The 27439-nt window shown below is 35.9% G+C and overlaps 1 protein-coding gene across 1 annotated transcript; it reads right to left on the minus strand.

Moving 5' to 3' along the window:
* Positions 1-5383: 5383 nt before the first annotated feature.
* On the minus strand, positions 5384-26797 carry LOC120354256 (patched domain-containing protein 3-like). Its single transcript, XM_039441135.1, has 10 exons — positions 26727-26797; positions 25670-25877; positions 24303-24438; positions 21611-21811; positions 21154-21285; positions 19692-19797; positions 16087-16294; positions 11546-11758; positions 9237-9446; positions 5384-8331 (listed from the first exon to the last, which is right to left on the minus strand). The coding sequence occupies exons 1-10, from the start codon at positions 26795-26797 to the stop codon at positions 6967-6969; spliced, it is 2850 nt and encodes a 949-aa protein (XP_039297069.1). The 3' UTR covers positions 5384-6966.
* Between the last annotated feature and the right edge of the window lie 642 nt (positions 26798-27439).

The raw sequence follows: 27439 nt of genomic DNA on the forward strand, positions 1-27439 counted from the left end.
AAGCTCATGTGGAATTCATGTTGAAATTACTTACAGTTCATAATAATAATATGATGAATAATTGAAAAACGTTGTACGCAGAAAGCATGGCGTGATTGCAAAAAGGACGCTTAGTAGAAAAGTCCCGAAAGGTAAGTTAAATTCATAGAAAATATGGTTGAAAAACGTTCACTGATGAAAAATGCGTTGAATGGTTCTTGAATAAGCACACAAACTAGGACATAATGAATGATGAAAATGGATAAAGTTTTCCAAAGATGGACGCGTTAAAAACTGAGATGTTACATCGTATGACTGTACAAAGAGAGTGAGTCTTCTTGCCAAAGCTGGTTGAAGAGACAGGAACTGCCCAATAGCGGAAACATGACGTCCACGGCAGTCATGAGCACAAACTCAACGAATGAAGTGAAAATATAAAATCGATATTAAGCGAACTGAAGGTGTTGAGGTTGAAGTACCTGTTGAAGTATACCAAAGGAGGTTCAAAAAACAATGAAAATACAATTCAAATAATTATAGACGAATATTAAACTAGAAAACATTGAAAGAAGCAGACGACAACTAGCGCTACTATCGATCAAGCGATCAATGAAACCGTGACGTCAGAGATCGCATGACACGTGAGAAAATTGTCTGCGGACTGTAGCAGCGGTAGATTCAAATGCTACAAAAACAAGATGGACGACCATAAGACTGGCTAAAATATGAGACGAAATCTAACAGGTATGATAAATTCTACATTGAATTGATCAAATTTATTACATTCTCTACATCATCTTCTTCTCCTGCTCCCTCTTCTTGGAGGGTAGCGAGGGATTTGGTAGACAGTTAGTGGGGAGGATATTTTTAATATTGTTTCCGAAGAATGGACATTGATATGTCCAAAGCTCCGCCAATTTATGTAGATGCATAACAATATGATTATTATCTATAGTTATTATATTACAAATTGCTTTTTCATATCATATACAGTTCAATAATAATTTCTTAGTCTATATTATGTAAAATTCATCTATATGTTGCTGTATGGTTAAGCTATTGTATATAAGTGTATAAGCCAGTATATATTGTAATCTACATAAATAAAGAACTCAATCAATCAATCAATCATCTTCTTCTCCTGCTCCCTCTTCTTCTCTTGCTCCCTCTTCTTCTTCTTCTTCCCCTTCTCCTTCTCATTCCCTAATTGCTCCATTATTAATCCCACTGGAAGGCAACAGAAATAATTAGTCTCATATCGTATCCATCAATTGCTTCTTCAGCTGCTGCCTCACTATGGTGATATCACTTCAAAGTGGCAGAGTTTATCAAATGGGAAGCATCAATGTAATTAAGTAGAGAAATGCTGACTGTACAGTAAATCTCAAGTCGTCGAAGATATAACACTAATATTCCTAATGCTTATTCGATTGAAAAAATTTTCGTCATCATATTATCATTAGTCAGTGAGCTGCTTCTCCTTCTCCGTCTTCTTCTTCTTCTTCTTCTTCTCCTTCTTCTTCTTCTTCTTCTTCTTCTTATTCTTCTTCCTCTTCTTGTTCCCCATCTCCTTCTCATTTCCCAATTGCTCCATTCAATCCCATTGAAAGGGAACAGGAATGATTTCTCCTTTTAACCACTCCTATTCCTTCTCCTTTTCAACCTCCTCCATTACCCTATCTTCCTCCTCCTCCTCAAATGTTGAGAAGCATGTTTTGATTGAGTATTTCAAGGGGGGGGGTACTGGGATTTTTAATTAAATAACATGAGTTTATATTTATATTATACTATATATATATATATAATATATATATAATATATATATATAGAATTTATTTACCGAGGATGGTTATTAATAGGTCCATTATTAATTCTTCAAGATTTCAGTGGGACAAGTTTTTAGCTTGTCAAGTTTTCAATTGGTCCCTTGCGGAGCACGGGTTACCTACTAGAATACGATAACTGAAACAATAACCGAGGAGAAGGAGCAGGTAGAGGAGAAGGAGGAGGAGGAAGAGGTGAAGGTGGAAGAGATGGAAAAGGACGAGGATGAAAAGGAGGAAGAAGAAAGTGGTGAAGAAGGAGGAATAGGAGAAGAAGGATTAGAAGGATGAGGAGGAGGAGTAGGATTGGAAGGAGGTGGAGGAGGAGGAGGTGGAGGAGGAGGAGGAGGAGGAGAGGAGGAGGAGGAGGAGGAGGAGGAGGAGGAGGAGGATTAGAGGAGGATTAATAAGAGGAGAAGGTGGAAGAGGTGGAGAAGGAAGAGAAGGAGGAGGAAAAGGGAGAAGAACAGTAGAAGAACGAATAGGAGGATGAAAAGAACGGATCACGTGAAGAAGAAGAAGAAGAAGAAGAAGAAGAAGAAGAAGAAGAAGAGGTGTCTAATGGAAAAGCGATTGTTGGTTTGTGAGGCGAAATGGAAAAACTCTATTTGGAAAAACGATTGGCCGGTTGCTGTGTTGCCTCAAAGACCTGCGAAAATTGTTGGAAAACGCTCTGAAAAACCGAGTGCAGTTTTTCCTACTCAAAGCGTACGTTAGTTGATGAGAGCTGTCTGTAAGAGAAGGAGAGAGAGAGAAAGAGAGAGAGACAGTGAGAGAGTGATTGATTGAGTACTTTATTCATGTAGATTACAATATACTGGCTTATACACTTATATACAATAGCTACAATACAGCAAAATTATAGATGAATTTACATAATATAGACTAAGAAAAATAATTATTGAACTGTATATGATATGAAAAAGCAGTTGTAATATAATAACTATAGATAATAATTATATTGTTATGCATCTACATAAATGGCGGGCTTTGGGACATATCAATGTCCATTCTTCGGAAAGAATATTAAAAATATCCTCCCCACTAACTCTCTACCATCAGAGAGAGAGAGAGAGAGAGAGAGAGAGAGAGAGAGAGAGAGAAGAGAGGAGAGAGAGAGTTGAGAGAGAGAGAGGTGAGAGAGAGAGAGAGAGCGGGAGAGAGAGGAGAGAGGAGAGAGAGAGAGAGAGAGAGAGGGAGAGTGAGAGAGAGAGAGTGAGAGAGAGGAGAGAGAGGGAGGGAGAGAGAGAGTGAGAGAGAGAGAGTGAGAGAGTGAGAGTGAGATAGAAGTTGTGAGAGGTCAAGTGTTTTCGAATAATTATTATTAATCAATTTCGATCATTTTTCAAACGATAATAATTTTATTTCAATTCTACTCTATCCATTCATACAAACACTCACATACTTACACTGAATAACACTGGAGTTTTTTTTATCAATCTCTGTTTAATCTTGATTAAGGCCCTGTTGCACAACAGCCTGTTAAATTCTAACCGTGATTAATTTCACGAGAACCAATCAGAGAAGGCTTTTTGTTAAGACGGCTTCTCTGATTGGTTCTCGTGGGATTAATCACGGTTAAACTTTAACCGGCTTTTGTGCAACCCACACTAAGTCTTAGAAATTATATTGATGAGACTTGAGATATCATTCTATACTATGATAGAGGAAAGAACTGGCTTATTGACGTACGGCATTGAAAAATGATGTTCAACGCATCAACTACTCAACTGATTAACTTCTAATTTTGCATAAAATAGACTACTAGCCGTCAGGCTCGCTTCGCTCACCATATCTGTCTAACCAGGGGGCCCCGCCCCCTGGACCCCCGACCGGATCGTCCAGGAATGAGATCAGCAGGCTCGCTTCGCTCGCCTGCATTTTTCATTTGAGCATTTCTATCATGTTAGGACAATCCAGTCGGGGGTCCAGACTAAACGTCTGGCTAAACAGATATGGCGAGCGAAGCGAGCCTGACGGCTAGTAATGTAATATTCCCAGGATTGAAGTAGCAGTGCCGAATCAATTTTTCCGCGATAAATAATGCATTTAAATCTTCATCTCGGTGCCAACCTAACAAAGTCAACTCATCTTAATGCCAACCTGACAAAATTATTAATTATTTAGTTGCCAGTTAACAACTGTTTCAAAGAGGTACTCTATCTAGATTATAGTTCTATAGTAACATATGATATGGAAATTTCAATTATAATTAAGAGATTGGGAAAAGAAGAAACATGCTAAAAGACGAACTTTAAACCCTTAAAAAACAACCTTAGAGTTAAATATTGCCAAAAGATTTCTTAGTGCGCCTCTAAAGGGCCAACTGAACATACCTACCAAATTTGAACGTTTTTGGTCCGGTAGATTTTTAGTTCTGCGAGTGAGTGAGTCAGTCAGTAAGTGAGTGAGTGAGTGCCATTTCGCTTTTCTTTTCTATATATAAAAGCGAAATGGCACTCACTCACTTTCGCTTTTCTTTTCTATATATATAAAAGCGAAATGGCACTCACTCACTCGCATAACTAAAAATCTACCGGACCAAAAACGTTTCAATTTGGTAGGTATGTTCAGTGGGCCTTTAGAGGCGCACTAAGAAATCTTTTGGCAATATTTTAACTCTAAGGGTTGTTTTTAAGGGTTTAAAGTTCGTCTTTTAGCATGTATATTCTTCTTCTCCAATCTCTCATTATAATTGAAATTTCCATATCATATGTTACTATAGAACTATAATCTAGATAGAGTACCTCTTCGAAACAGTTGTTAACTGGCAACTAAATTAATAATTTTGTCAGGTTGGCATTAAGTTGAGTTGACTTTGTTAGGTTGGCACCAAGTTGAAGATTTAAATGCATTTATCGCGGAAAAATTGATTGGGCACTGCTACTTCAATCCTGGGAATATTATATTACTAGCCGTAAGGCTCGCTTCGCTTGCAAAAACCGTTTAACCAGACATTTAGTCTGGACCCCGACTGGATTGTCCTAACATATGATAAAAATGCTCAAATGAAAAATGCAGGCGAGCGAAGCGAGCCTGCGGATTTCATCCTTGGACGATCCAGTCGGGGGTCCAGGGGGCGGAGCCCCCTGGCTAGACGGATATGGCGAGCGAAGCGAGCCTGACGGCTAGTATAGACTATATTATTGACTCGTAATCAAATGGTGATGGTTATAGGCCTATTTCCAATTCTTCAAGATTATGTTGAGTCAGGTTTTCAGTTTGTCAAGTTTTAAAATAGCTCCTTACCCAGCACGGGTTACCTACTAGTTGTCAATAATCCACTTTATCTTAGAAATTGTCCAAAGCGTAGAAATAAAAGTAGAAATTGTTGAAAAGCTTGATTTCACCATATTTTTCAATAGTCTAAAAATTTTTATCTGTAATTTATCTCTTTCCTGTATAGGGCTACTTGTAATATAAATATGAAGAAATAAAAATCTCAGTACCCTTTTTTTTTAAATATTTTATCACCTAAATATCTTCAGTTTTAAAAAAAAGTGATAAAATATTTTAAAAAAAGGGTACTGAGATTTTTATTTCTTCATATTTTATCTGTAATCTTGCTCACCCATAGATCTCTGTTCAACTGGATATACTTTCAAGATTGATGATATTCATCTATTAGCATTTGAATAAATTCAATTTCCATGTATTGTTTTATTAACATTTACACTAAATACACAAAATTATGCTAGATTTATTTCAATACTTTTAACATTGTTTATTCATATCGATATAAATATATTTATTTACATCTTACCAGCTCAATTCAAGGAGGTTTTGAGCACATTTTGTTCACTTAGGTTAAACAATAGTTTTTAAATTATACTTAATTAGTTTTTACATCTATAATTAATAAACTTGAGCATTGTTCAAATTCACTAGAACTAAAATACTTGAGTCACTGTAAAACGAGGCACTTTCTCAAATAGTCTCACAAAAAAACATAAAACTTTTTAAAAACTTTGACTACTTTCTAAAAAGCCACACTAATAATACACAGTAGTCGGCTTGAGTTATATAAATAAACGGTTTCAAATTTGGTACATGAACGACCTATACCATGATACAGTATCAACACAATATGATACAGTAGTATCATCTCAACTTGATACACAACACCATAATTTGATACAAAACTTGCAAACTTTGAATGAATCCTACAAGCCATGGCATGTCTTCTTTTGCTATCTATTCTCTATGGTATCAACAAAAATGATACAGTATCACCACAATATGATACAGTATCACAGTATTATCTCAACTGGCTACATAACACCATTATTTGATACAAAACTTACAAACTTTGAATGAATACTGCAAGCCATGGCATGTCTTCTTTTGCTATCTTTTCTGTATGGTATCGTCACTAATCATTCAGTATCACCTCAATATGATACAGTATCAACACACATGATACAGTATCACCAAAATATGATACAGTATCATCTCAACTTGATACACAACACCATAACTTGATACATAACTTTCAAACTTTGAACGTATTCTACAAGCCATGGCATATCTTCTCATGCTATCTATTCTCTATGGTATCAACACAAATGATACAGTATCACCACAATATGATACAGTATCATCTCAACTTGATACACAACACCATAATTTGATACAAAACTTACAAACTTTGAATGAATACTACAAGCCATGGCATGTCTTCTTTTGCTATCTTTTCTGTATGGTATCGTCACTAATCATTCAGTATCACCTCAATATGATACAGTATCAACACACATGATACAGTATCACCACAATATGATACAGTACCATCTCAACTTGATAGACAACACCATAACTTGATACATAACTTGCAAACTTTGAAGGTATTGTACAAGCCATGACATATCTTCTCATACTATCTATTCTCTATGGTATCAACACAAATGATACAGTATCACCACAATATGATACAGTATCATCTCAACTGGCTACATAACACCATAATTTGATACAAAACTTCCAAACTTTGAAGGTATTCTACAAACCATGGCATGTCTTCTTATGCTATCTTTTCTCTATAGTCATAGTGAGATTCAATAATAAAACTGTGAGCATTTAATGGGGAGTGATGACGTCATTGAATGACTTCACTAATGACGTCATCCATACTGACAGTTTGACATGAACCTCACAGTCGGAACCCTCATGGAAACCTACTCTCTCCAACAAACGCTGAGGACGAATTTCTGCCCTGAGGTGTTGCTCCCGATTTGGGCGAATAGTGGTGCGATCGTGATGCCCTAAAATTTAGCTGCGACGCCGGGTGTGGCGGTCGCCATTTCGGGGAGCTGTCCTCGTCACTCATGTAGCCACCATTCGTCCTCGAGTGACCTTGAGCTGATGACCTTGGATGACCTTCGGGCACTCCTCTTCCTTTTGGATGACCATCATTTGAAGACCTTGAGAAGTCTTGTGAAGACCTGAGATGACCTTCGTTCGGGGACGACCTTGGAAAGTCTTGTGAAGACCTTAGGTGACCTTCGTTCAGGGACGACCTTGGATGACCTTGATGTGCTTGACCTTGGTAGTCTTGTGACCTTGGATGCCCTTGAAGATCTGTCGGCGACCTTGATCGACCTTCAGGTGACCTCGAAAGACCTTGACCCGGTGCACTAGACTTCCGCCATCCCTCCACATACTTCCTGCGCTGTTTCTCATCTTCATCTTCTGCCACCATTTTCTTCGGGACCTGTTTCTGATGGGGATGTGATTTAGACGAGCTCGACTCACTTGAATCCTCTCCTGATGTCCCCAGACCTTGATCCTTGTCCAACACAAACTTTCCACAGGTATCACCATTGTACGATGAGATGACCAGACGTGACGGAGGTATGTCTGCGGCCAACCCATGTAACGGAACCCCGCCGAAATGATGGTGATGTGGTCCCCCCAGCTGTTTCCCTTGGAAGTGCGCTAAGGGATGATTCAGGGCACCTGTGAGACTCGGGTGGGGGATACAGTACGGGTGGGGAAATGTCTTTTCAATCTCCGACATTTCCCTGCGTTGTTTGGATCTGCCACATGAGTTAGGTCCAAACATGGTTAGGAGCACAGGGAGAAGTAGGATACCATGGATGGCCCCGAAAAATACCACCAGGAAAATCATCTTGAAGAAGACTAGGAAGATGTAGCTGTCTGCTAGAACCAGGGCAGCGACACCAAGGATAGTCGAGATGGCACCTTGGAAAATCGGAAGACCCAGGGAGTGTAAGGATTCCCGGAGTTTTTCTTCAGGTAATTCAGCCTTGGAGGACATGTACGCATAGCAGATGTGGGCAGTGAAGTCCACTGAGAACCCAATGCACATGATGAGGTTGATCATTGAGATGGTGTCCAGGTTGACTGACCATAGAGACATATAGCCGGCCACTCCGGTTTCGATGGAGACGATACAGAAGGCCACCCAAAGTGAGCAGAGGATGTTCGGGATGAAGATGAAGGAGATGATCATCATGATGACTGCGCCAACTATCATGGCCTGAATAGAGGTGGGGCGGACCAGTTCGAACTGCAACAGATCATGAGAGAGTTGATTATGTTTTTGGAAAGGGCATAATTATTTTGAAAAAAAGGATAATTTTTTGGAAGAATTTAACTGAATAAATCTATATAATTATTTGCTGGAAACAAAATACAAAAAACTTATTAAAATAGTATAAGCTAGTGTATCAAACTAAAGTAAATACATGAAAATTCAGGCTCTGCTAATTCATTCAATTATAAATAATCACGAAACTATTTCCTAAAGCCATGTCCACACTAAACAAATGTTCGACAAATATGTTTGTTGAAAAAGTTTGGGCAATTTTATTATGTTTGCCTGTGGCCAGTGTGGACGCATCACCAAACAAAAATATTTGTAAGTGAGAAGAACAGGTTTTATGCTTTACAGCTGTCAGCTCTGAAAATGTTTGGAAAACAGTAGTGTTTGTTTGACAAACAATGATTGTGCAAACTTTTTAAAATGTTTGTCCTGAGCTCCTCAACAAACATGTATGTCGAACATTTGTTCAATGTGGACACAATATAATATATAATATATAATATATAATATATAATATATAATATATAATATATAATATATATATATTATATATTATATATTATATATAATATAATATTCATTATGAATAAAGATAACATTAGGAAGAGAATGAAGGGTTTTGTTCTACAAATGTTTTAGGAAGTGTTTTAGGAAGAAAGTAATAAAATGTAGGAAATGTGATTGGCCACGATTGGCTAATTCTCGAACGCCCAATATGGTCTCACCCTAACAATATAACTTAACTAATAACTTTTGAGATTAGCTGCCGTGCCAACCCGTCTGAAAATGCCTGAAAAACGCCCAATACAGTCTCTTGTTAACAATAAAACTAAACGAATAACTTTTGAGATTAGCTGACAGTGTTTTACCTGATCGAAATAGACGAAATAGGGATGAAAGACGCTGACATTCAGATGTGACTCATGGCAGATTCGTCTCAGATCGCGGACCATGTCTTTCTCGGCATTTCCGTCGCTGATGTTGACTGCCTGAATCATGAAGCGAGATGCCACTATTTGCGATCCATCGTCACTGAATTTCACATCCAACGAAAACGGGTTCGGTTTGAATAGCCAGATCTGAAATAGAGGGACAGAAAAGTTACAGTTTGAATTTCACATCCAACAAAAACGGGAAAAATCATAGTTTGTCACTGAATTTCACCTCCAACGAAAACGGGTGGCTTTGAATAGCCAAGCTAAAGAGAAGGCAGGCCACGGAAAAGGAGCAATAATTATTACTGACTAAAAGGAAACCCGTGCTCCGCAAGGGTCTATTGACTAACTGAAAACTTGATGTAATGAAATCTTTAACAATTGCAATTAGGCCTATAACCATCCTCGGTTAATCAAGGCTCACCTCACACTTAGGCGACTGAGGTGGAGAAGAGACTGGACTCTAGTGGAGAGCATGTGTTTCCAAATGGTGACACTCAGACCAGTCGATTCTAGTCTCCGCGACGTCACCATTTCAAAACACATGCTCTCCACTAGAGTCCAGTCTCTTCTCGACCTGAGTCGCATAAGTGTGAGTTGAGCCTATTGTTCGTACAGATTTACGCGCCGCAAACATGAGCAATTCACTTTTAATCAGATGATGCCAAGCTTTTTATATCTGTATCTTACCGTTTCTGTAGAAATACAGATATAGTCAGCTGATTAAAAGTGAATTGCTCATGTTCGCGGCGCGTAAATCTGTACGAACCTTTAGAATCTATATGCAAAAGTTAATCAGTTGAGTAGTTGAGACGTGATTCGTGAATTTCCCATCCCCTACGTGGATAAGCCAGTTATTTATTTTATTATAGTATAGATTATTATATTAAAACAGTAGACTTTAGCGTTGTTTATGATGTTATTAGATTAGATTATATTGATGTTATCGGTTTATTTTTACTTTCCTTGCCATATACCATAGGTAAGGAAAGTATTGCTCTCCGGAAAAAATTAAGGTACCCCAATTTTTAAATTCCTATACGTTTCAAGGTCCCCTGAGTTCAGAAAAGTTGTTTTTGGGTATTGGTCTGTATGTGTGTGTGTGTGTGTGTATGAGTGTATGTGTGTCTGTGTACACGATATCTTATCTCCCAATTATTAACGGAATGACTTGAAATTCAGAACTTGAGGTCCTTACAATATAAGGATCCGACACGAACAATTTCGATCAAATGCAATTCAAGATGGCGGCTAAAATGGCGAAAATGTTGTCAAAAACAGGGTTCTTCGTGATTTCCTCGAAAACGGCTCCAACGATTTTTATCAAATTTACAACTAGAATAGTTATTGATAAGCTCTATCAACTGCCACAAGTCCCATATCTGTAAAAATTTCAAGAGCTCCGCCTGATTTAGATTTTCAATTATCAGGCTTCAGATATAATTTAAACGAAAAATTTTGAGTGAGAAAGATTCAGCATGAGAATCTCTACAATTAATGTTTAGTAACATTTTCACCTAAAATTGAAAATAAGCTTGAAATCCGAGAAAATGTGATTATTTCAATTGCAAACTGTTGGCAACTGTTGATTCTATTAAATCATTCACTATGAAGATATAGCAGACCTCGTGTGTCCTCAGCGTTATTGCCCTGTCACCAGCTGGCTCAAATCTTTGAATTGTAGACTTGAGATGCTCGTAAACACTAGCGTCAGGTGATCAATTTTCATAACGGCAAGGAAAGTTGTGTGAGTGCGCCACACTAGATTTTTACCAATACTCTTAATAATAATATTCACTTACTATCTCCCAAATTATACTTATACTTATTAAATTATACTTATTATCTCCCAAATCTAGATGAAATTAAGGAATGGTTATTTGATTGATTGATTGAGTACTTTATTATTATGTAGATTACAATATACTGGCTTATACACTTATATACAATAGCTTACAATACAGCAAAATTATAGATGAATTTACATAATATAGACTAAGAAAATAATTATTGAACTGTATATGATATGAAAAAGTAATTTGTAATATAATAACTATAGATATTATATTGTTATGCATCTACATAAATTGGCGGAGCTTTGGACATATCAATGTCCATTCTTCGGAAAGAATATTAAAAATATCCTCCCCACTAACTCTCTACCAAAACGTTAATTTAATTAATTAAACTAAGGATTTGAGGGAGTATTGTGAACACTCTTAGGTGTACTCCGAACCACCCACCTCGTGTAGAGCCTTGATGAAATCAGGTTCCGTGCTGATAGACACATTGAGATAGTCAGCATTTCGCTCGACATATGAGACAAAGCTACGCAGCCAGGACTCTGTGTAGAGGGAGGTCGAGATGTAGGGCGATGCCTCGAATGTACGGGTCAGGTTCTCCACCTCCTGTTGGACCACGGGGTCACTGTAGTTCAGGGGGCCGCTTAGGATTACCTTAAAACAGGAAAATATACAATTATAAATGAATCAAATATATATTTTATCTAGAGTTGAACGAATACAACTAAGAACATTAAAATGTATAACTACCAGAATTCCTTATGTTAACAATATTGATCCATACAAGCCACGCAGCTTACAAATATTCTATCATACATTATCGCCCAAACATTTCTATCTTTTCAAAATTGTAATACTCCACAAAGAAAATTTATACTATAGACTCCTTACTCCTCCCTCACCCTACAATTTAAGATCTCCGTCAATATATGTAGTACCCAGATCCAATAATATTTATGGTAGAAGATCCCTACATTATGTAATTCCCTACTTATTCAACAGACTACCTCCAAATATTCGTGATTACTCCAAGAAGGATGTAATGTTGTATCTCAATAATAACAGCACAATCAATTTATAAAATTAATAATATTACAAACGTACTCATAATTTAAGAAACGTCAAGTTAAAAAAACGACAGCATATGCTTACATTATTAGTATTTTTCAATTTTTGCTGGCTGAAGATTTGAAATTTTCCTTTTATTGTCACTGCCGCCTGCCTCAACGATAAAAATGTACTATTACTTGTGTAAAACAATTTTTCCCTTATTATTTCATTCCTTTCTAATTAATTTTCATTTTTCCCTTTTTTCATTACTGTAATTCAGTATCAAAATCTGATGCATATTTCTTATTTTATTTTTGCATTTTGTATCAGTTTTCTTTCATTTTTTACTTAAAATCTTTGAAGTGTAATATTTATTTTGTCTAAGTTTATTTATCTTTTGTAACTCATTTTTTTTCCTGTAACTGGGCACCCGCCGAAAAACCTTTGGGTTTGGCAGGACCCTCAACTGTTTGAATTGTGAATAAAATTTTGATTTGATTTGATCTGATAGAATTTTTAAATTATGGCATTCAGAGGCAAATATCCGGTCAGATCAAAAATTGTTATTAATAATACAGTTTTGGAACAAGTTTCTCAATATACATATCTAGGAAGTGACATTAGCTACAAAGATGAATTAGATATTGAGAAGAAAATAGGAAAGTTTCAAATGATATGTGGAAATATCAGCAGGACTTTGGGTAAAAAAGCTACAACAGATACAATTATGAAATTGTATAAGGTAATGGCCGCTCCAGTCCTCCTCTATGGTAGTGAATCATGGGTTACTACGAAGCCACTTGAAAGTAGAGTGCAGGCAGCCGAGATGAGATTTCTCCGAAGAACCAAGGGATGTGACAGAAGAGATCATTTCAGGAATGAAGATATTAGGAAAGAATTGAAAATCTGCAGCATGAATGAAAGAGTTACGGAGAATCGGCATCAATGGAGGGAGCATGTTCAAAGAATGTCAGCTGAAAGAATACCATTTAAAGTATATAATTATCAGCCAGTAGGCAAAAGAGATGTTGGCAGACCACGCAAGCGTTGGCAATAATAGAATTTTTTATGTTTATTTGAATAATTGGCTTGATGTGAGTCGGAACAGGTTAAAGCTTAATCCTTGTTTGTAAGAAGAAGAAGAAGAAGATGAATCTGATAGAATAATAATTGAAGTACAATAGGCTATGATATAAATAATAATGTAGAAACAATGAAAAGATAAGATTTATGTTATGGCCACCTCCCACTGGCGTGAGATAGTGGGACTGTCGGTCCCGGCTGAAGTATGACAGTGGTTAGGCCCATTGACGGCTTAGATTATAATATATTCAGGCGGTGGGACCTTCCCGCAAGGGACTCCCCACCAATAAAAGCCATACAAATTTACTTTTTTACTGTCGTGATTATGTTTTCATGATAATTGAGATCTATAATTGTTTCCAGTTTGTTAAGTTTTCAATTAGACCCTTCCAGAGCAAGAGTTACCAGCTATAGTGAGGTCCACGTTATAATGGCAGTGTTTGATTAGCAATGGTGTTGCTATCCATGTCTATCATTCTACAAAGCAGATAGCTCTATCCTGTTTTGTATCAAATTATGTTGTTGTGCATCAAGCTGGGATGATACTGTATCATATTGTGTTGATACTGTATCATGTGTAACAAAGCAGATGGCGCTATCTCTTTCACGCATTGCGATGTTGCCACATCGTTTATCAACAATGTAGAAGCTCAACTAATTGACAAAATATTTAATATCAATCATGGAAATTAACTATTACATCTTTAAAAAATATATTTTTATTGACAGATGAAATATGATTGACTATTTTCAACAATAATGAACAGTTAAATAATTCATGAGTTGATATGCCATGTTATTTATCTCTTTTCTGTATAGGGCTACTTGTAATAAAAATAGAAAGAAAAATAAAAAACTCAGTACCCTTTTTGTTAAATTATTTAATCACAACATGTTTCAACATTGATGTCATTTTAATTTATCACATTCTACTATCACATTATCAAACTACTGATTGGGACAGAATCAACAGGATAAACCCAAAACTGTTACTCTCCCTTATTTTGATAGAAAATAGTCCAAATAATGAGGTTATGAAAACACTTTTTCGCCCCACTTGGATGTAATGAGCTGGTTTTCGTGCGTCATATGGAGGCCGAAAATGATTGTTTTCTGACCAGGCCGGTAAAAGTTTTGCGGCCCTAGGGCTGTAAAATAACCTTGAAGTCAGCTGATTCTGATTTGATGTGAACGTGTTTACAAAATGGTTTATGAAACGGAATCAGTTTATGCTTCTACAATTGAATAAGTATTCTGCAATGAGATACTATCATTTTATTTGGATGAATAAAATACAGATAAGATATATATTATAAACTATTCAAATTCGATTTTCAGAGTAGGATAGAACTTCTAACCTAAACTTCCGAAGTCAACGACAAGCATTGTTGACGTTGACATTCAGATTGGCCAAATTTCAAGTGTGCTAAAACAGCTGATCAAAAAACTTTTCATTATTTGTGTTTATCATTCAAGAATCAAAACATTTAGAATAATAATAATCTATTGTCATTTGGAAGAATAAAAAGTATAAACTCAACCTCTTACATAATTGAATATAATCTTTTAGGTTATTTAGACAAATCAGAATAAAAAATAAAAATACTTGGACAATTTCCTGATATTCAGATTACCTCTGATTTGCTAGAGCCATGACCTTCCTGTTTTGCTTTTGGAAGTGCCTAATAAACAATTATTCTCATATTTATATTGTTTATTTTTCTGTGTGGCGAAAAATAACGCTCTCACCATGGGCAAAAATGTTTTTCCGGCTATCAATGTTTTTTAGTCGGCTACCAATGTTTTATACGGCCTCGGACTTGAAAACCGATTTAGAGCCGGAAAAGTCTCATTTTCGGCCCTAGGTGCGAAATATACTATTATGAAGATAAAAAATATACTTGTATTTTCAAGTGATATCACTCAAAAAGGGTACTAAGGTTTTTATTTTATTTCTATTTTTTATAATTCATGAGATATAGCAGTATGAGCTGTTAGGGTGGCAAGGCTGAGATCTGGCAACCCTTTTCTCCTATCTTCCTACACAAACATTATAACCTGCACCTTACTATAGTAAATAATTAACTAATCATTGTGAAACTCCCCATAAATTTTCACCTGTATTGTATCTATTGTCTATGAATAAATGAAATAAATAAAATGAATGGAATAAATGAAATAAATGGAGGTTTTCCCTATCGTGAAACAAATAATTAATGGTCAATTGAGTAGGAGTCAGTTTTCTCCTCTGTAGTAGGAGGAGGAAGTGCAGAAGAAGAAGAAAAAAAGGAAGAGAATGATGAAGAAGGAAAGAAGAAGAACGATAAAATATGAGGAATAAGATGTATGAGGCGGGTGAGAGAAGGCGGAAAGAATATTAAAGAGGCAGATGAAAAATTATTGAAAGAAGAAGGAGAAAAAGAGGAGTGCAAGAAGGAGGAGAAGGGGGAGGATGGGGAGGACGAGAAGGCGGAGAAGGAAGAGGAAAAGGATGTGGAATGGAAGTAGGAGTATAAGAAGGATGAAGAGGAAGAGGAGGAGGAGGAGGAGGATGAGAAGGAGAAGGTGGATGATAAGGAGGTGAATGAGGAGGAGGCGGAGATTGATTGATTGATTGATTATATGCCTTTATTAGGGCGAAATTAGGACTCCTGGTCCTCTCTGCCACACAACCCTTAGAAGAAGAATAAGAAGAAGTAGAAGAAGAAGAAGAAGAATGGGAAGAAGATGATGATGATTAAGAAGAAGACGAAGAAATATGTGAAAGAGAAGGAGGGGGAGGAGAAGGATTGGTATGATTGGGTGTATTAGATGATAAATATAAAATAAATTGTTGATATTATATTTACCTGCATTCTGTAGGGAAACTCCCTAAAATAGAAGTCTTCCCTATCATAGAACTCAATAGAGTATGAATCAGCCTTGGACAATTTTCTCCTCTGTAATCCTTCCTTGATGCAAGTAATACCATAGCAGGCTCCAGCCAGATACGCCATGAAAACCAGCAGAATCAGCATTTTCACCTGCCATTTGTTCAGGTAGTAGGTCAGGGTATCTCTGCGGAAAACAATTCAACTATTTCAAAAATCAAAAACAGATAACTACATAACTGAGAATGAAATTATTACAAAAATGAGAGAAATAAATCAAAATTTATGAATCACAGTACACGTTTCATAGCTTTGCCTTCTTGACTTTGTTCTTTGGAACGGCATATAGACAAGGTATGGTTCGCGGGGTAATATTCTTACTTTTCCAAAAACATCAGGCTCCAGAGACCCTAGACCCCTAGATGGAGGAAACTCCCTACACACAGATATTCTTCATGAATGAGAGAGTTGCAACGTATCACCATAGAGAAACAATAGCATAAGTAGATATCCCATGGCGTATGTCGCAACTTTTACTGTTAACTCAAGCCGATTACTGTTGATTATTGTAGATTTTTACTGTTTTGACCGGGTAAGAGCGTATGAATGGCACAATATGAGAGACTACCAGCGTCATAAAGCTTCACGGGAAAGAACTACGTGGACTATCGGCTTGAGATAACAGTAAAAGTGGCGACATACGCCATGGGATATCTACTTATGCTATTGTTTCTCCATGGTGATACGTTGCAACTCTCTCATTCATGAAGAATATCTGTGTGTAGGGAGTTTCCTCCATCTAGGGGATCTAGGGTCTCTGGAGCTTATGCTATTGTTAATCTATGGTATCACCAACAATTGAAAGAGCATGTTGAACGAATATCGGCTGATAGGCTGTGTTGTGATAAAAGGAAGTAACTCCAAAAAGCTCCTTGTGTTTCTTTTCGGATGCAACACGTTGCTTTTGAGAAGATACAAAAGAGCATCTGCTAATTATGGGAAAATACATTAAAGTTCCTTGTGTATCTTTTCGGATGCAACACGTTGCTTTTGAGGAGATACAAAAGAGCATCTGCTAATTATGGGATAATACATTACAGTTCCTTTTGTATCTTTTCAGATGCAACATGTTGCCTTTGAGAAGATACAAAAGAGCATCTGCTAATTATGAGAAAATACATTAAAGCTCCTTGTGTATCATATCGGATGCAACACGTTGCTTTTGAGAAGATACAAAAGAGCATCTGTTACTTATGGAAAGATATATTAAAGCTCCTTGTGTATCATTCGGATGCAACACGTTGCTTTTGAGAAGATACAAAAGAGCATCTGTTACTTATGGAAAGATACATTAAAGCTCCTTGTGTATCATATCGGATGCAACACGTTGCTTTTGAGAAGATACAAAAGAGCATCTGTTACTTATGGAAAGATATATTAAAGCTCCTTGTGTATCATTTCGGATGCAACACGTTGCTTTTGAGAAGATACAAAAGAGCATCTGTTACTTATGGAAAGATATATTAAAGCTCCTTGTGTATCATTTCGGATGCAACACGTTGCTTTTGAGAAGATACAAAAGAGCATCTGTTACTTATGGAAAGATATATTAAAGCTCCTTGTGTATCATTTCGGATGCAACACGTTGCTTTTGAGAAGATACAAAAGAGCATCTGTTACTTATGGAAAGATATATTAAAGCTCCTTGTGTATCTTTTCAGATGCAACACGTTGCTTTTGAGAAGATACAAAAGAGCATCTGTTACTTATGGAAAGATATATTAAAGCTCCTGTGTATCATTTCGGATGCACACGTTGCTTTTGAGAAGATACAAAAGAGCATCTGTTACTTATGGAAAGATATATTAAAGCTCCTTGTGTATCATTTCGGATGCAACACGTTGCTTTTGAGAAGATACAAAAGAGCATCTGTTACTTATGGAAAGATATATTAAAGCTCCTTGTGTATCATTTCGGATGCAACACGTTGCTTTTGAGAAGATACAAAAGAGCATCTGTTACTTATGGAAGATATATTAAAGCTCCTTGAGTATCATTTCGGATGCAACACGTTGCTTTTGAGAAGATACAAAAGAGCATCTGTTACTTATGGAAAGATATATTAAAGCTCCTTGTGTATCATTTCGGATGCAACACGTTGCTTTTGAGGAGATACAAAAGAGCATCTGTTGCTTATGGAGAGATACATTTTCAAAGATGTTGGATGTTTTTGAACGGGTAGTATTGTAGACTAATGGCCCTTCGCCGATAGGCAAAGCTACAGGACCCGGACTGTAACTAGACTCAGCATGATTTTCGCGTATATATACGACTTTCTAAATCCCTCAAACTTTTTAAAATTAACCTATTATATGAAGCGAGCAATTTCTTTATATCTGGTTATTTATGTTCAACGGATCTCGAAAAGGGCTCCAACAATTTTCACGAAATTTGGAACATAGTAGGTTTATGATATAAATACTCGATTGCACTAGGTCTCATCCTTGGGAAAACTCACTGAACGACATTAAAAGGATAATTCATCCTAGGCTGAAACAGCTTAGACTTTCATCGTCTGTGGATAGTAAAAAGTGAGCGAGTGATTCTGTGAAAAATCAAAATATCGCATCCCCGAAATTCATAAGATGACGTATAGCCAGCTGTGAAATATGAACACGATCATTTTAGAGAATTGTGTTCTGTTTAAATAGAAAATAACGTGGCACCGAGCTTCGCTCGTTATTTATTTATTGACTTTTGATAAACCGAACACAATTGTTTAAAATGGTTGGGGAAGTACTAACAGGCTCAGCCCAAAACTGTTTCCTCCCAGAATTCTGATGTATACACTATAAATAGTCCAGAAAGTAGGTTATGTTCCATACACTTGAATTCAGGTTCAATTTTCTGTTCAAACATTCAAAAAAAGAAAATTTATAATTTAGATTATATCCAAACCAAATTGAGTAACAAAATAACACTCACTGATCACTTGAAAATTGTCAAATAACGATCAATTTTGAAAATATTATGATATAATCTAGTTTAGGAGGATCATCATGTCATGTCAACAAATCAGATTATGTTGATCAAATCTATTAAATTGTCTAGCTAGATAAAATTTCTTGCTGATTTATTATGATTACACAGCTGTAAATAATTCTGTCTCTCTCCCACACAGGCACACGCATCCTCTGTTATCGAGAGGCGACGAAATTATCATCTGTTTTCCAAGGATGAATTGTCCTTTTAATGTCGTTCAGCGAGTTTTCCAAAGAATGAGACCTAGTGCAATCGAATCTTCATATCATAAACCTACCATGTTCCAAATTTCGAGGAAATCGTTAGAGCCGTTTTCGAGATTCGCAAAACATAAATAACCAGATACGGTATATACAGAAATTGCTCGCTTAATGTAATAGGATGAAAATAACGAGTGAAACTCAGTGTCTCGATATTAGTACTGGCGAGAGGAACATAAATATGCCATCAGATTTGCAAAAATATACAACTATAAACAATTTTCAGCTCATTATTTTGGATATTATAATGCAGAAAAACAGATAAGACTTTGGAATACTGACCTGAAAAATGCCATGAGTGCATTTTCTGGATTGTCGATAGGATTGTCAGGGTCCTTGGGGTTTATTCCTCCAGAACAGAAAGCTCTATACAGCCATGACCTCTTTCCTGTAAATAGAAATCCCACAAATATTAGATAAGAAATATTCCATAATCTTTTATGAACTTACTCACTTTCCATAGATTCTCATATTTATTTAGTCAACATCAAACAAGTGAATGAATCAACCAATTAATAATTAACACCAAAGTTAATCGAATACTGCCATTATAACGTGGACCTCACTATAGTATAGCCTACATGAAACATAATATTTTGACCCAGTACCTACTGGCATCTAGTGACAGAGTTGAGAACTAGCCACTTTGGACCAATCAGAAGCGAGCAGGTGGGGCTAGGAGGCGTGGCTTACTAGTCTCCAACTCGGCAGAAAGATGAAGCTCAAGAGAAAGGAAGATAATGAAGAAGAAGTAGAAGATGGAGGAGAATGAGAAGACAGGGAGAAGAAGAAGGAGAAAAACAAAACAGAAGAAGGGCAAAATGTACAGGATACTGAGAGAAGAATAAGAAGTAGTCAAAATATTATAGACTATGGTCTGACATATTGAGGAATAATTCAAGTCTAATATTTGTATTGGAATAAGTATCTGTAAAACTATTAGAGAGAGAGAGAGAGAGAGAGAGAGAGAGAGAGAGAGAGAGAGAGAGAGAGACGAGAGAGAGGAGGAGAGAGAGAGAGAGAGAGGGAGGTGATTAGATGAGATTAGACTTCTTTATTGTATGTTACAATAGAGAAGTTATGTATCTTACAATAGAGAGAGAGAGATTGATTGATTGATTGATTGAGTACTTTATTTATGTAGATTACAATATATACTGGCTTATACACTTATACAATAGCTTACAATACAGCAAAATTATAGATAAATTTACATAATATAGACTAAGAAAAAATATTGAACTGTATATGATATGAAAAAGTAATTTGTAATATAATAACTATAGATAATATATTGTAATGCATCTCTATATAAATTGGCGGAGCTTTGGACATATCAATGTCCATTCTTTGGAAACAATATTCAATATATCCTCCCCACTAACTCTCTACCAAGAGAGAGAGAGAGAGAGAGAGAGAGAGAGAGAGAGAGGAGAGAGTGAGTGAGTGACAGTGAGAGGATGTGAAAGACAGAGAGAATGAGAGATTGGGATATACAGAGAACGAGAGGGATGAAGGGATATTGAAAGAGATGATGTAGATGTAGAGGAACAAGAAGAAAACAGTAAAAAGAAAACAAGAAGAAGATGTAGAGGAAGAAGAAGAAGAAGAAGAAGAAGAAGAGACGGTAAAAGAAAAACAAGAAGATGTAGAGGAAGAAAAAGAAGAAGCCGGTAAAAGGAAAACAAAAAGAAGATGTAGAGAAAGAAGAAGAAGAAGAAGAAGATAGAAAAAGATAGCTTACCTGACATGGATAGAGGAGCGACTTTTACACAGGTGATAGAATGTCTATTGTTTTGTTCAGCATATCCGGCAATAGCCATACAGCCAGCAAAAAACGTTATATGCCATACAAATATAAACGCAACTGCAAAACCTGTCAGAAATAAAAACAAAATTATTATACCATAAATTATATTCCAAATTAAAACAGAATGATATATAATCTAAAAACAACTACTAGGACTATCGGCTTCAGTTAACACTCACATTTGCAACATAACGGTCCTTTACCATGGCATATCACCACACATGATACAGTATCAACAGAATATGATACAGAATCACCTCAACTTGATGCACAACACCAAAATTTGATACAGTATCACCTCAACTTGATACACAACACCATTATATGAAACAAAACTTCCAAACTTTGAATGAATTCTACAAATCATGGCATATAATGTATAAATACTCACTAGAATAAAGACAGAATATCTGAATAGCTGGGAACGGACTGAGTATTCCAATGGTCAGACTGACGATATCAGTTACCGAAGTAATCGTTATTGAAACAGCTGCTTCGGATAAGGTACGTGCCACCCGTTCAGGCACTGGAAGGGTGACCGGTGTACGCCGCCATGCTGCTAGCATCACAAACGTGTCGTCTATTCCGATACCTGTAATTAGATTAGATTAGATTTAGATCAGATTAGATTGACTTAGTGCCGGTTGCACAACAGCCGGTAAATTTAATCGTGATAATTCCACGAGAGCCAATCAGAGAAACCGTCTTTTCAAGAAGGCCTTCTCTGATTGGTTCTCGTGAAATTAATCACGGTAAAAATTTAACCGGCTGTTGTGCAACAAGGCCTTAGATTAGAATAGATAAAGCTTAGCTTAGATTAGATTAGATTAGACTATAGTAAGGTCCACGTTATAATGGCAGTGTTTGATTAGCAATGGTATTGCTATCTTTGTCTATCATTCAAAAAAGCAGATAGCTATATCCTGTTCTGTATAAAATTATGGTGTTGTGTATCAAGACGAGATGATACTGTATCATATTGTCGAACACTAATAATTGCTATAGTGAGGTCCACGTTATAATGGCAGTATTTGATTAGCAATGGTATTGCTATCCTTGTCTATCATTCAAAAAAGCAGATAGCTCTAACCTGCTCTGTATAAAATTATGGTGTTGTGTATCAAGTTGAGATGATACTGTATCATATTGTCGAACACTAATTGCTATAGTGAGGTCCACGTTATAATGGCAGTGTTTGATAAGCAATGGTATTGCTATCCTTGTCTATCATTGGACAAAGCGGATAGCACTATCTTTTTCTCGCTTTGCTCTGTTGACAGATCGTCTTTTAACAAAGTAGAATTGATGATTAATTAACAAAATATTTCATCTTAATTATGAAAATTCATTATGAAGAATATTAATTCTTGCTTAATAAAATATAATTGATCATTTCAAACGAGAATGAACCGTTAATATGACATCAACAAACTTGTATCAGCTACCATCTATAGAAGGCATTGACAATACAGAAGTTCGGCAACGTTGTTCTCCTATCTTTCTCCACTGCCATTATAACGTGGACCTCACTATAGCAGGTAACCCGTGCTGCGCAAGGGTCCAATTGAAAGCTTGATCTACTAAAATCATGAAGAGTTTAAAATGGTCCTATAACCATCCTGGGTAAATTAAGAATGTATATGCAAAATGTGAAGTTAATGAGTTGAGTAGTTGAGACGTGATGATGCGTCATTCGTGAATTTCCTATCCCCTACCTGTATAAGCCAGTTCTTTCCTTTACTATATTATAGATTAGATTAAATAAGTTTATATTTATTAATTTAAGTGGATTATCTATAATATATTATGCTAACTTAACACAATATAGTGAAATTCACATTATACGTCGGTGGAAATGATAGGAGAGCATGGTTGCCAATTCTCTGTTACCACCGCCTTCTATAGTAGATAGCTGGTACAGGTAAAAATATAGACAAAGTCCAACGTACATGGGAATAAAATTTATTGGTTGTCTCCCAGGTTGCATAAGACATGAACCTGATAGATCTAAATTTAAGGAATTGCTGAGAGCATATTTGATGGATTTAGCATGCTACAGTATGAACGAGTTTACGGTAGAAAAATGAATTTTATACAGTCACTAATTTCTCTTTAGCTTTAAGTTAGTTTTTAGTTTTTGACTTTTTCATGTACATTTTCATGTAGACTATGTTTTGGAAATAAATAAATGATTGATTGGTATAACTGAAGCTTTTTATATTTGTAACATTTCATTGTATTTTATTTGTTTTTTAATTCTTTGTTATTTTGTTATGTCTTGTTTTGTGTGTTTTTAATAAATTGAATTTTGAATTGAAGTGATATTGACTGTTCATTACTGTTTGAAATAATCAATTATATTTTAATATCCATAATAATTGTGATTGGATATTTTGTTAATTAATGATCATTGTTGAGAAACGATCTGGCAACGTTGCGGAGCAAGAAAGGATAGCGTTATCTGCTTTGTGGAATGATAGACAAGGATAGCAACACCAATGTTAATCAAATACTGCCATTATAACGTGGAACTCACTATAGCAATTAGTGTTCGACGATATGATACAGTATCATTTCAACTTGATACACAACACCATAATTTGAAACAAAACAGGATCGAGCTATCTGCTTTGTTGAATGATAGACAAGGATAGCAACACCAATGTTAATCAAATACTGCCATTATAACGTGGACCTCACTATAGCAATTAGTGTTCGACAATATGATACAGTATCATCTCGTCTTGATACACAACACCATAATTTGATACAAAACAGGATAGAGCTATCTGCTTTGTTGAATGATAGACAAGGATAGCAACACCAATGTTAATCAAATTCTGCCATTATAACGTGGACCTCACTATAGCAATTAGAGTTCGACAATATGATACAGTATCATTTCAACTTGATACACAACACCATAATTTGATACAAAACAGGATCGAGCTATCTGCTTTGTGGAATGATAGACAAGGATAGCAACACCAATGTTAATCATATACTGCCATTATAATGTGGACCTTACTAAAGACATTTTATCTATAATTTTTGAAAGTTTTAATATAAATTAATAAACTTACTGCACATAAGTAGGGGTGAAACAAGGTTTATTCCAATGAAGGGTATTCCAAAATAGACAGCTAGACCAAACCCTGATACAGTCCCCATAGCTGCTGAAATATTGCCAAGTAGTCCCAGCAGTGGTTTGGATCTCACCTAAAACGTCACATACAAATCAAATAATAAATAAATTTATCTCCTTTCAAAAAAATACAAACAAGCAATTAAAAACATAAAAAGTACAAAATATCTAAAATACAATACAATACTTTTTGTGTAGTTGAAAAGTTGATATTGTGGTAATTATTCATATTGAATGAAATAGTATATTATTATTATCATTATTATTATTATTTATTTATACGTGGATACAATAAAAATCATATAAATATGATTGGGAAGGAACAACAGACTTGGCCCAAAAACTATTCTATTCCCAAATTTTGATTACATGTCCAAAAAATAGGTTATGTTTCTTCTGTAAGAAGTTCAAGCTCAACTTTCGTCCAAAAATAAATATGATATGCAAATTTTAAATTCAGAAAAATTAAAACACCGAATTATAGTTAAATATTACACTTAATTATCACTGCACATTGTATTAATTAAGTTATTTTATGAATTTTGAAGCCAAAAATACACACAAATTCTCACTAAGAACAGCTGATGATCTATTTCGCACCTAGAGCAGAAAAAGAGATTTTTCCGGCTCGAAATGGGTTTTCAAGTCCGAGGCCGTAGGCCGAGGAATAGAAAAGATTGAAAGCCGGAGAAACATTTTTGCCCGTGGTGCGAACGCTATTTTTCGCTACACACAAAAAAAACAATATAATATATATAATAGTTAACACAAACATTTGCAACATAACGGTTCTTTACCATGGCATATCACCACACAATGATACAGTATCACCACAATATGATACAGTATCAACACAACATGATACAGTATCATGTCAATACATGTCGATACACAATTCCATAATTTGATACAAAACTTCCAAAATTGAATGAATTCTACAAACCATGGCATATCATGTATTACTCTGGGATAAAGACAGAATATCTGTATCATATCCCCATGAATGATACAGTTTCAACAAAATATGATACACTATCAACACAACATGACACAGTATCAACACAACTTGATACAGTATCATGTCAACTTGATACTCAACATCATAATTCGATACAAAACTTCATCTCAACTTGAAGATGCCCTATACCATGAGATATCATCATAAATGATACACTATCAACACAATATGATACAGTATCAACACAACATGATACAGTATCAACACAGTATGATACAGTATCATCTCAACTCGATACACAACACCATAATTTGATACAAATCTTCTATCCATGTTAATATACTCACCCAGTCTAACATCATAGACGTGATAGTACTAAAAACAGCCATGATAACAAAGGTGGATCCAAAGTAAGGTACCACAGACTGTGTGTTCTTCTCAAGCTCGATGTCCAGGGTTCGTGAGGCGAACCTCGATGTCGAGATGTGTTTGAATCGACCTGCGTCCTCTGCCTCGCCCACAGCGTCTAGGAACGCTTCTTCCCAGCGTGCTCCTCTGTGGACAATTAGAGAAATTATTTTAACAATCAATCAATAAAAAGAAGTGAAAATAGTGAAAAAATCGATTAAATCATTAAAAAAAATCATGAAACCAACAACAAAATAAAGTACTACGTCTAGGAATAGTTCTCCCCATTGTGCTCCTCTGTGAAAATTAGAGAAATTAGTTTATTGAAGCAAGTGAAATTTAACAATCAGTTGATCAAAACTAGTGAAAATAGTCAATTAGTCACTCAAATCATTAATTGATGAGACTCAATTGAATAAAATCACATTAATAGAACTAGTGTGTCTAAAGCTGCATACACATATTCGCGCTTCCAACCCGCACCGAGCACGCTCCTCCCTCGTACCGCCCTCGTACCACCATCGAAACTCAGTCGCGCCGCCCACGCACCCATCATGAACGTTACGGAAGATGTTAGATCTTCTCGCGTTCCCCGGTCGAACCACTGTTGCTCCCCGGTCGATCATCAATCGCTCTGCTGGAGTGACGTTCGGTTGCGGAGCAGAGCGAAAGTCTGTACGCACCTTTAGAGAGCTTCTTCCCAGCGAGCTCCTCTGTCCATAATTAAAGAAATTATCATCATCATCGTCATAGATTAGGCTATTCAAGCCTGTTCCGGCGTCCATCTCTTCCTCGGTCTACCAATACTTCTTCTGCCTATTGGCTTGTGGAGTAGGGCATTCAATGGAAAACGGTCTTCATGCATTCTAAGGACATGATCTGACCACTTATCTCTATATGTTTTTATCAAACTCAACACTGGTTGGACATCACATTCTCTTCTTATATTTTCATTCCGAATCCGTGCATCCTTTAAATTGTCGTATCTCTGCTGACTGTATTCTTGATTCAAGCTTCCTTGTCAGCACCCATGCTTCACTTCCGTAAGTCAAAGTGGGTATCGCCATGGCTCTATAAAATTTGATCAAGGTGTTCTCCCGGGCTCTACCTTTAAGGGATCGAGTGATAAAGAAATTTATTTATTTATTTATTCATTTCATTGACAATTACAAATCATAATTATAATAAATATAATATGATTGGGAGAAGACAACAGGCATAGCCCAAAACTGTCTTCTCCCAAATTTTTACAAATAAATGTTTCAAAAAAGAATAAGGTTAAGATTACACTTTCACTTCAAAAAGTCCAATTTCCACTCCAAAACTAATGACTAAACTAAAAATTTTGAATTTTGATATTTAAAAACTGATAAAAAACAAAAATATTTCTCTCAAATCTCTATAAATTGGAAATTTTTGAGTAATTTTGCAAAATTTTATCAATTATTAATATTATCAATTATCAATATTATTTGATCAATTATTCAACATCCAATTGCAAAAATTCAGTCTCTTTCCAAGGGAACCTTGGATATTTTTAGAGACATTAGGTGGTCATATTAATAAAAAGAAGAGGAAATAGTAAATTAATTGATCAAATCATTAAAGAAATCATGAAACCCACATTAATTTATTGCACCGCGTCAAGGAACGCTTCTTCCTAGCGTAACAAATAGAGAATACTTGGTACAAAATAATCAATAAAAACA

This window comes from Nilaparvata lugens, chromosome 14, assembly GCF_014356525.2.
Source record: "Nilaparvata lugens isolate BPH chromosome 14, ASM1435652v1, whole genome shotgun sequence".
Lineage (NCBI taxonomy): Eukaryota > Metazoa > Arthropoda > Insecta > Hemiptera > Delphacidae > Nilaparvata > Nilaparvata lugens.